Raw genomic sequence first — 11,777 nt, forward strand, 5'->3', positions numbered from 1 at the left:
GGGGTACCCCTTCAATTTCTTCCAAATTTTCGTTTTTTGCTAATAACTTCCAAACCGTAGGATCTACGGGAAAATTGCATACGACCTTTCTTGTAGAGCACGACGAAATCTATAATTTCCATATAAAAGTTTCTCGCTAGGGTTAATAGTTTACGAGTAATTTGCAAAAAACTGTTTTTTCGTTTTTCGCCAATAACTCGTTAAATATTGATGCTAGCGAAGATTTTTTACATGGAAATTGTAGATCTCGTCGTCCCCTACAAAATGGTCCTAAACGTGCCCCCCTACGTCCATCCGTTCGGGAGTTATTGACAAAAAACGAAATTTTTTTCCAAAAGTTCGCTGTTTCGACGCTGGGATGGTCGGATTTTGTCAACATCAATAAAATGCCAAATAATCATATGTAACTCATTAAATATCGAAATTAGAAGAAGAATGCACTATTTTTAATTATAGGAAATGTGTTTTTCTAAGGTACATAAACTTTTGGGATTGACTGTATAGCCAATACATCCTTAAGAAGAGAACAGTATAAAACGAACGAAAATCCATATTTCGTGAGACAATTTATTCGCCTGGTACAGCTAGTAACATAGAAATAGCCAGCTCGGGCATGTGTTAGTTTCCCTTAGGGAGACAAAATTAAAAACGAGTAATAAGTCTACATCTTGTTTTTTCAATGCTCGATCTGGCATCGTACGTCGTGGAAATAAAACCATTGTGTCGGGGAAGGATAAGAGAACCGGTCCGGTATGGAATTATCGACGCGAGAAGTATCTGGCAGAGTTCTACGAACGGGACAGGGCTGCTTCAAACCCGCCGTTTTGCGCGTACACGCGTGAACAATTTTAACCCAGTAGAGGGCGTGAAGTAATAGCGATGTCTAATCGAGGAACATTTATTGTTGAATTGTCAGTTGGCTCAGTCACGCGTTAATGATAAACCGGCGAGCGAGCAATGAAGAGCGGCGTTATCAACGCGCACGAGAAACTTTACACTCTGAACACGCGTACGGTGCGCGAGGTAAACGATGATGCGAATGATAAATACCTGGCTACGGAGTCAGGCACGAATATGTTCCACCAGGAAGGCCTCTTTTGTCTCGTTTGCGGGTAAAGTCCATCGGTGCTTCCGACCTCCGGGACACCGGCGACGCCTTTTCTCCTCTTGCGATCGAGTTTCGGAGGCTTGGCGAGTATATGCCAGGATTTCCTGCGGCCCTTCTTCCCCTCGAGGTCCGCCTGTATCCTCTCATTCTCCAACAGTTCCTGGTTCTCTTCGAGGAGGTCCGGAGTCACGTAGAAAACGGAGCAACGCCTGCCACCTTCACTCGCTCGTCTCTTATCCTTCTGCACTTTTGCATTCTCCTTTTCCTCGACGACGCTACCGCGTCTCGCCTTCTGGAACAGACTGTCCCTTCGCGCTTTCAGATCTTCCAATACGCTGTGTCGCCTTCCTTTGTTGTCGCGCAAAATGCTGGTCGACTCTCTTCTATTTCCACCGGCGCCGATCAGTTTCGCGAACGACGATTCTTTGTCCATCATCGAGGGGATCGAGTTGGTCGACGCGTATTTGGTGGCTGTGTGGCCATTGTTCTGCGGCTCGTTGCTGATGTACATCTTGGTTTCCATGCTACGTCGAGTCGCTCGGAACGAGACGCGCTGCACCGGGTAGCCGAATCCACTGTACTACCGAACGGACACAAGCACACACACGCGCGCACTCGCGGCACACAACTGGCTTGAACGACCGAAAAGAATTTTAGTAGATAAAGAAAACCGGACTCGTCGCAGGCGCGCACGAAACGCGATTACCCGAGGTCGGCGATCATTTTCCCGGCGTCGGTTAAGGGAAACACGGAAGGCATAAGCAGCAGGCGTACCGTTAAGGCGCGATCGGCATTATTCCGTCGCCGGGTGAAAGCAGCCACGACGGCGTACCGAGTGACCGCCTTTTCACTCCTTAGTGAAACGTGCGGCTATCGCCGCGGACGTAGAAAACCAGCGATCGACCGGACCGCCAACCTGCCGCCGCCGCCGCTCGTTCGTTACCGTTGCTGCGCGTACAGAGCGGACAGGCACTGTCCACGAGGCACGCGAGATCCGACAGATCGTTGACCCAGAGGAGAATCGCACGCAGAAAACCAGCCCGGCTCCGACTATTCTGCCACCTTTCCACTTCGCGCGTTTTGTATCTCTATTTATTTCTGGCGTACAAAGCCCCTCGTTGGAAACTCGTTCTCCAGTCCTCTCCTCTTCACGGCTCGCTACGCGTCGACTCTTCGACCCTTACGCGAGCTGCCTCGCCCTTGAACCGCCGCACCGAGACCAGTGTGTCTCGTCTCACCGTGTCGCTATTTACACTCTGTTCACCGACGATCTTACTACGCGTTGTCACTGGGGACGAATTCGTGTCGCGCGCGACAACACTCGGTGTTTGGTAGATCGATCCGAGGAATGGAGTCGAGGGGAATGCTTTCAGGTTGACGGCTCGACTCTGCCGACGAATGGACGCTCGTTTCCTTCTCTCCCGGTGTGGCACTCGTTCCGTCTCAACGTTCTATCTCGACACCCACGTGCGCGGAATTAATCGCGCGACGCGTTCTTATTCACCGGAACCGTGAACGATCTTTCGAAGTCGCGCGAGGCGGCAAAAACTGCATACATATAAACCGGCAGTACTTTCCCTCGTTGTTTCTGTCTCCGTTTCCTCGCCGGTTTTACGTGTTCCGCGCGCTCTCGCACCTGTTCTGCTCGCACTCCGCCACGCGTAACAAGTAGTAAGCGCAGCCGGGTTTCGCGATAAATATAATCGGGAATGATCGTGGCACGCACACTCTCGTATCGACAGACCGTCACGAGAATCGAGTATCGTAGCGACTAAGCGAGAACGAAGCCGACTGCTTGTATTTATACACGTCGAGGCACTCTCCGGCCGAGACTGTCTCTTCGGGCGCATCCCCCACCTCCGTAGCCGAGGTACCCAACAAGAAGAAACAACACGCACCGAGAAGACGCACGACCACGTTCTCCTCCCATTTACAAACAGCCTGTTTCCACCACCCCCCATGCCCCTTCCGTACCACGTTTTTTGATACGGATCACATTTGCCCGAAATAATTGCGTGGATACGAAAACAGCGATCGTGTCGCTAACAAAATTAACTTGTTAAGCGTGGAATTTAGTTTAAAAAAACCACCACAGTGTGCGGAATTAAAATCAGTCCACCAATCTCTAATGCGGAGACCAAACATGTATCAACCATTTTATATTATTTGGCTGATTCCCAACACCCTCTCAGTATAAAATACTCAGCAGTTCTATTTGTAATATAAAAGAAACATTCCACCAAATAATATTCTTATTGTATTTTATTAATATTTCAAGTTTTTATAGTAGATGGTAATTTTATATTTTCCACGACGAGTATACACGTTAAACTGTAATAGAGATTTGGTCTGACGTGTATACACGACAGACAGGTTAAGGGGTTCAATTCTTCTTCATGTCTTTCGAGAAAGAACGAATTGCTGGCTGTCGTGAATTTCATATTGCATTGTTTGTACCATGATTATTAATAAAGACAGAAGGATTGTGTTTCATTCTTGCAGGTCATTCATATAACGTTGTATGAACCGTGAGAACGCTGGTAAACGTTTGAGAAATGTGATAAGAAGCTATATTTAATATTTGAAGAGATAAACTTTTAGGCGAAATTATATTTGCAGAGAAGTGAAGATTATAGAATTGTTGGACGAGTCTTCTTAAGTCAGAGGGTTCATATAACTTTAAAACAGCATTGTGTAATTGGATATGCATGAGTCAAATGATTTCTTGTCAAGCGACACATGATCGAGGAACTCGTGTAAATGAAACGAAGAAACGATCTTTTTCGGGACAAATAGTAGCAACTTTTTGATTTAGAATATTTAGCGAACGTTATCAGGTACATACAAATCCGAGTCAACAGGCATCTGACATTTCTAAGTATTTTCTTTCGATTTTCCTTGCTGCGTCGACGAATCAAGTCGTTATTTAAATTCGCGAGATAACGAAACCTCGACGTCGAGGGAACAAAGTGAAATTCACTGTTCGCTGAATAAAGACTCCGGGAAACGTGTCTGGTGAGCACAAAAGTCGCTCCAAGAAAGTCGACACTCGCGCAGGTGTAACCGTGACGGTCTGTAAACGCGAAAATCCCGTCGTGTACAGCTACTTAAAACGATTCCCGCCTAATCTGGCATGCACGCGCGCACGACAAGTCGATTTCGCTAGATCGAAAGAGCAGAAATATCTAAAAATCGAACACGAATTTACGTGTATATAAGGGACGCGGTACCCGACGAGAAGCTGCAATCTTCAGACTCAAACTTGCCTTCGGGGCGCTACCGCGTCCCTTGATTCATTGTGCAGATAGTCTATTGTTTGAATCAGGGAAAACTGGCTTATCACACACTGAGCCGGGAATCGTTTTGAATAGCTGTGCGCACGTGTAAGCGGAACGCGGATTCGAGTTGCGTCGGCGAAATAAATTTTCGTCGAACAGGCTCGTGCGCCCCGTATCTCGAGTGGCAATAAAGATTCTCATTGATAACGACGATAAACACCGCGATCTTGCGAGCCTTCGCCTTCTCATCTCATTTTCGATTAAAACTCTATCTCATAGACCGTAGACGAGTTATACAGAGCAAACAATCGTCTGATTCTCCAGCGGCGAAAACATAGGAAGTTATCACCGCGGTAAAACAGCTTTCGAAACTGTTTACCGATCGTAACTCCCGCCGCTCGCGATCCCGAAACGTTCCTGGCGATCCGCGGTTATTCAACGAATCGACGAGCTTACCTAACAACGCTCTTACCCGTTGCGGAGATCAATCTCGTTACGGTACGAAACAAGGGAGAATTTGCGCACTCGGAGCTGCACTGGTTGCAAATTAAATCCATTTGTTCTGCCCCGGGAGTTGCAAATGCAGCTTCGTTAATATTTTAACGGGCATTGCTAACCGGCGGGCATCGTCCGGGAATCGCGTTTTCAAATTGTCATAGCGTCGACTCGACTTCATTCAATTCCCAGCAGAGAATTCGCGTTCGACTTATTACTTTTCTTCGTGGGTTTCTGACAATAATACGAGTGTCGACGCAAACCCCGCTTTATTCCTAAACGCTGCCGCTTCATTCTCCGCGACGGCCCCGAAACTAAGCTCGATTATGCAAACTGAGATATATCACGCGCGCGTGATTCACGAGACACTTTTTCGTCGCGAGATATGACTTTGACCCGATTTCCGTGGAACGAACGAACTTCGAACTCCGCTGTAAATACATCAGCGAGAGTCATGACTGCGCGTCGCGACGCGCCTATAAATTCGAGCCCAGAGGAGTACGCGACGTGTAGAATTTTCACCGACGTTTTCCACCGATCGAATTGGCAGGCGGCTCGTTTTTAGGAGTTCGTCAGGGACGAGGAACTCGGCTGACACGGAGAGCTATGTCCGCTGATGGAGGAGCAGACGGGCGGAGTTAATTGGCTGAATCGAATTAAGAGCCAGCCGGTATTTTCGTCGCTGCAATTCTCTAATTGACCGCGGACGAATTGACCAATTGTATCCACCGGTTTGCACGTCCGTTTCTCGTTAACCTCGCGGGAAGACCCCGCGACAAGAGGGCACGATTTTCAACAAAATAATATTAATAACTACGCGGCTTTGTAGTTTAATAAAGGCCAGCGGTCACAAACCGTGCGGTTAGGTGACGGCCGATTAACCCATTTGCATCGCTAGTGTACACTAGCCCCAAGGGATTCTGAATCAGCTTTGTAAAGTATACCTAAAAATTGTGGCCCGTGCGTCACATAGCAATCACGAATAGGAAAATGATGGTAAATTTGGTCATTGTGTCATGTTGTCAATACTCGATTTTGACACGTAGTCATTCGTTAGATATAACCACCGGTTGGACTAGCTAGAGATGCGTATGTATGTAGGTAAATGCAGGGTGTGTGTCGGCGAGAGTCGATGCGAGACAATCCGTAGATTTCCAAAGATGAAAACCAGTCAAAAAGAAAAGAAAAAGAAATGAAGACGAATTATTATAGACAATGATGATACTGATAATAATCACTACCAATAAGATTTACATTTTCTAATAATGATATCATGAACTTCATAAAAAGAAATCTCGAAAGCTTTAAAAGACATTACCTTGAAAGACTAATTTTTCGAGATTTGAAAACTGAATGATTTAAACTGCGAGTATTACACCATATTTAATGATAGGTGATAAACAAGTAGATACAGACGTAAGGAAGACTCAAGAGCATATTCTAAGAAGGTTGTCGTTAATCAATAGATCAGAGGCCTAGATTCGTGTGGAAGAAATCTGGGAATTAGATTCGCGATTAGATTATTCGAATCGTACGCTACAAAACGCTGTCACTCTAAATTGCGTTATCTACGGCTTATCAAGTTCTAATTAGCTCTCCACGAAAAGTAGGATGGTGCTTCTTTGGAAGCCCATACGTTTTCTATTAACGATAATAAAAAAATTGTAGCAGTAAAACTGATTGTTTCATCGACGTTAATAAGAAGCAGAAAAATTGTCAGAGGTCTGCTAACACAGCAGAGGATCTTCTTATCACTAAAATAAACCTAGCTGAAGAATTTTATGCACCGGAGAAAAGGCAGAAGGTGCTCCATCAACGATGTTATCAGACGGCCTCTTATCAACGACCTCACATAAGGACAGGTTTATGGCTTGGCTACTGAAATCGCGAGTCGACGAGATCTACGCTTTATCTGAAACGCCTCCTCGCGTTCTACCCGCTCGATACACGCGCGAGGTACAACCTGTTTTCGAGGAAACCATCGAGGTACGTAACCAGAATAAAATGGATGAGTCTCGCAAACAGTTACACGATTTTCTCCGCTGTGGATTCGAACCGGAGATTGACATCGTTCGAAGCAAAACACGTCGATGTACGAACAGCGTTCATTCGACTCCAACTCGCGAGAACTTTTTTAAATGTATCGACACTGTATCGTACATACCCGTTTGTGCATCTGGGACCTCTGAATTTCGGTTCTTATAGTGAGAATCGAAGTTACTTTCTTGCCAATTCAAAATATTTGAGGTCTTAAATGCAAAGAAGATGCAAGATAAAGTTGATTTTAAGCGATAAACGAGCGACTTCTTAAATTGAAATTGCTTGTAATAAATATACTTTATATTTTTGTTCAGTGTTTACATTTCCCGTATACTGAATTTGCTCATGAAACTCGCAATTTGATCATTGCGAACAGTCAATTTCAGCGGCGATTGGTCATCGTAATCATTAGTAGTATCGTTTCCGATTAAATCGTCATCCATTAGACCCAAAACACTCGTTAGCCGCGACAGGGAGCCCGATTTTAACGCGGACGGAATAAACGATTATGCGGCCGCGATTACCACTCGTTACACCAATTTGTTCGAACGACGCGACACGATACCGGTTCGCATAATCGGGGCTGAATTGCCGCCGCGGGTAATGGCCGCCGAAATTGGCGGGACGCGCGTTCCGTGAATGCGCCGAGGCGAAAAGTGCAATCGTGCCCGGGTTACCTGAGGACCGAGGGATCTGGATCGAAATTTCCTCGCGATAAACATCGGCCAATTTCCATGAAATCGTTTCGCCAAAATTCGTTCTACCCCCTCTTTTAATGATCAATGCGAACGGCCGGTTTACCGTATCCCTTGGAACTGTGTCAAAGGGACCCGGTATCGATCCATCGAAGGACACCCACGGCTCGCGTTACGTAAACGTTCAGTCGTGCAAATTAGGGCAAACCCTGTTTTTCGTTAATTGCTTTGCACGAATAATATTCCGTAAAAAGTAAACTAAATATATCATCATTAATGTACGATTTTATGTATTTATTAACAAACTGAATCTGAAGATTTGATATAATGAAAATGTGTGCAACAACAAAAATATAATACAAATTATTATTCGTGAATGATAAATAAATGTAAATTATTTAAATTGACAGAAAAATGTTATTCTATATGAAACTACTGCAAAAGTCCCAAATGAATGCAGAAGAATATTTCTAGGAAATGAGATTGAAATAGTGATCGTTGATGACTGAAATAAATGACGGCAGAAATCGAGCGTCGGAGTCGGAGCGCAACTTTCACTCTCGCCTCTGGTGCGTTTCAGTTTCAACGGCAAACAAAAACTGACATGTACCGCGGACGTGTGTCCAATCTTGGCGCGATTGTTTCCGAAACCGGGCTAGAGGTTTCACGGGAATCGGATCAACGCAACGAACAGCCGATCTCGCAACGAAAGGGTTATCTCGGTGCTGGAGATAACCGATGGACGTAAGAGAAAGTCGTGGCAGTTTTTTCTTTCTCTGGGGTCGATACTCTAAAATGGCTTCGGTTTATCGTGGTCAATAATTTGGTATTATTGTTAATCAACAAGTGTAATAAAAAACACAGAATTCAAGATGTAATAACTTTTTTAATAGGCTGGCAAAATTTCTAAAATTTTGTAGTGTTTTATTAATGTAATATCTAGTAACTGTTAAAATTTCAATACTTTGTCATTGTTTTTATATAAGCGTTAATGAAAAACAATTGATAAATCATAATAGATTATTGCAATTTATTATTAGAAGAAGAAATTAGAAACTTAGTTGCAAAAGATTTATTATTATCTTATTCGATGCTATGTAATTTATATACATATATGTAATATACAAATATGAGACTAAAAAATAAATACAGGATACTTGGATGTCCTACATTTCTTAACAAAATTTCAGAGACGGGCTCTGCTCAAATAGAGAACTGTTCCCGGAAGTATAGAACGGATAGCCATCGTAGTTATGATACTCAGAGAGAGAAGAATTTACGTTGAATCTTCTCGACGGTAAGTAAGTTTTATAATACAGAGACCGTGGAGTAATACTTTACAGCTGACCTAATGAGAGAGCAATAAAGTATTTTTAGTGTCAGAATTATGAAAAAATGTGGAGGCTGTGGAAGTAAGGCCCATAGATTTATAAGACGAAGAAGAGGAAGAAGTAGTAAAATTATAATGATCGTTAAAGCGAGGGTCAGTTAAAAATATGACTCCAAGGTCTCGGCTATTGCACGTAGTTACCAAAGGATTGCCAACAAGGTAAAACGTATGAATGATCCTGTGAATCGAATAACTCAAACAGATGTTATTCAGATATATTGAGAGAGATAGTCTATTAGTTTATGCAAATTCCTATTTTTATGAATAGAATTAAAGAAACGAAATGCAAGCAAACATTTGTTTTCTTCTTTAAATATTATCAATTTTATTCCACAAAATTTTGGATACTTTGTATTTTTTATTAAATTCCCATAAATGCATAAATATCCGCAATCCTGAGGACTATTCGAGTTGTGTTGCACGCGACAATAATAATAATCGGCAGCATAATAATAATTGACAGAAATATTTTTAGATCATTTGCAAAGAGCAGAAATTTACAAAGTAGGAAGAAATTGATACCACAACCTCTGAAAGGAAAGGCTTCGAAGGAAATGCGTCAGATCATACAATCTATTACGTGTCTAATTAACAAATCTTTTCATTATGTAAATTACCATAATTATCGTCAGATCCGTGATTATCATTAGACGCGCGTAATATCTCAGGAATCGTCGGGAAATGGTGTTGAAAGGTGGGTACTATTTCAAAGCGTGCGTCAAAAGCATTATTTGGATCGAAACCAGACCCACGGCTGTTAAAAATTTGCGAAACAGGCGATATAAACCAAACGGATTCGAACGGAGATCAATGCGAAGGTTACAGGCGTACAATAAAAATGACTCTTTCAAACCGTTTCCACGAACAACCGTAAATCTCACCTTTCACAAAAGAAAAAAAGAAAACAATATTTTTCGCGGAGCTTGGAAACAGGTGAAAAGGTTACGTAACAATGCGTTTAATTGTGCGTCGCTTAGTTAATTCAGTGCACCGCGAATGTTTACGTGCACTCGTATTTCCTTCAGCATTTATTGCATATTCGAACTTCGCATAAATGCACGAACACTCCAAGCCAGATCGTCGATCAAAACGACTGATTGTTAATGCACTCTCGGTTGCACAATTGGAAATGTCGAAAACGCGTCGCGCTTGTAAAAAATATTGGCCAATCGAATCGATCGTTACAGCCGATTCATATTTAAAATAGTAAAAGCGATTGCGACATGCTCGATGAGAGATTTCTCGGAAGGCGCGAACAGTTCGCGATAAGCGCCGTTAGACGAATTTTGGATGTCGCGGCAACAGATAAACCTGCGAATAATGCGACTTTGCTCTTGCGAGATGTTCCATGTACTGTATGTACGTACGTACGTGACCAACCGCACATTCTCCGTTCCGTGCCTCGAGCGAGGAGGGAACTTTCTTTACGCTTAATTATTACCGCCACGAATTTGGCGCGATCGTTAAAAAATTGTTAATACGGAAAATATAAATATTAATTATACATATATATTATAAGGTAGACGTCCGAATTTCTGACTCGCGGATTTCACTATAATTTTAACATAATGAACATCTTGAATGAATACGATAAAAAGTACAAGTTTCGCGAGTCAAGATTCGTTTCAGCAAACGAAGTATTTAATTTATTTTTCTCACTCTATTTCTTAATGAATGAATAAAGCGCGAAATTGTTAGTAAAGGGCTCGCGTCTTATTTAAAACATGAAACGGTTCTTTTTCAGAGACACTGAATGAAAACTGCAACGGTTGAAGAAGCGCGAGTGCCACTTTAACTCGGCTCGGGTCTCAGTCGGTCCTTGGAAGAAAAACAGTTTAATCAAGCTCCGCGTCGGCTAGGCTTAAGCAAGCGACGGGCATAAAAGCCGGGGAACGAAGGATTACCAAGCGTCATTAAACGCCGTTTCTACACGACACGACGCTCCAGTTCTAGCATCAAATGTACGTACGTTCGACGGCTGGATACAACTGTCTAGGAATTTCACTGTTTATTCGAAATTCCACGAACATCCCTGGAGCTGAGCGTCGCTTGTAACATCATGACAAGATCACCGGAGGAAAAACTCGCTATCGTAAAATCGAATGTTTACGATTCTACTTTGAAAATAAGTTCGGGCCGAACATGTATAAACGGCTCGTTACATGGTATTTTTAATTGCGAAAGCAAATAAATTATTTTTGGATCGAATCGTCTCACATACCAATCCTGTGAACTGGAAGGCTGTGTTACTTTAATATTTGCGCACACGTTCCCAGTGCGAGCACGCTTTTATATCATCGTATGTTTTATTAAAATTTTGTTCAATCTGAAACGGCGTACGAAGCAAAGTACGTAACGCGGTTTAGATGGTTAGGCTCTTTAATTAACTAATTACGCGATCGATATAAAAAAACGCAAGTAATTACGATTGATTATTTTCATATGATCATCGAAGCTCTAGGTCGAGAGCCGCAGATAAGAGAGACTCAAGTGTCTTTATCAAACGAATCGATGACTAATTAATTTAAGTACACGTCACGTTACCGAGAGCTACTAGAATTAAATAATTACTGGAAAGAGTCTCGGTTCATTTCTTCGATCACACAAACTTCGGCCAGGGAATAGTTTATCTACTTTTTATTTCAACAACTGGCTCGCTGATAATAATTCGAAATCGCATTGTATAAGAACAGGGAACAATGACTGAACGCTCATTACCAACGGATTAAAGTTTAACTCGTGCCAATCTGGCTTATTTTCTCCTTTATCAC

At 42.9% G+C, this 11,777-nt stretch overlaps 1 protein-coding gene across 14 annotated transcripts in view; it reads right to left on the reverse strand.

Annotated features, from left to right (window-relative positions):
* The window catches only part of mtd (TLD domain-containing protein mustard), a 150,384-nt gene that overhangs the window by 78,479 nt on the left and 60,128 nt on the right, over positions 1-11,777 (reverse strand). For 4 of the 14 annotated variants that reach the window (XM_018035021.2, XM_018035023.2, XM_018035025.2 and 1 more), the window contains exon 1: positions 1,051-2,888. The exons of 7 other annotated variants lie outside the window; for them this stretch is intronic. In XM_018035021.2, the coding sequence (XP_017890510.1) occupies positions 1,051-1,631 (581 nt within the window). In that variant the 5' untranslated portion in view covers positions 1,632-2,888. Of the gene's footprint in view, positions 1-1,050; positions 2,892-11,777 lie in introns of those variants that run through there. 3 more of the 14 variants (XM_018035022.2, XM_018035020.2, XM_026818707.1) reach the window with 1 other exon arrangement.

The sequence above is a fragment of the Ceratina calcarata genome, unplaced genomic scaffold (assembly GCF_001652005.2).
Source record: "Ceratina calcarata isolate Rehan_Ccalc_2016 unplaced genomic scaffold, ASM165200v1 scaffold86.2, whole genome shotgun sequence".
NCBI lineage: Eukaryota > Metazoa > Arthropoda > Insecta > Hymenoptera > Apidae > Ceratina > Ceratina calcarata.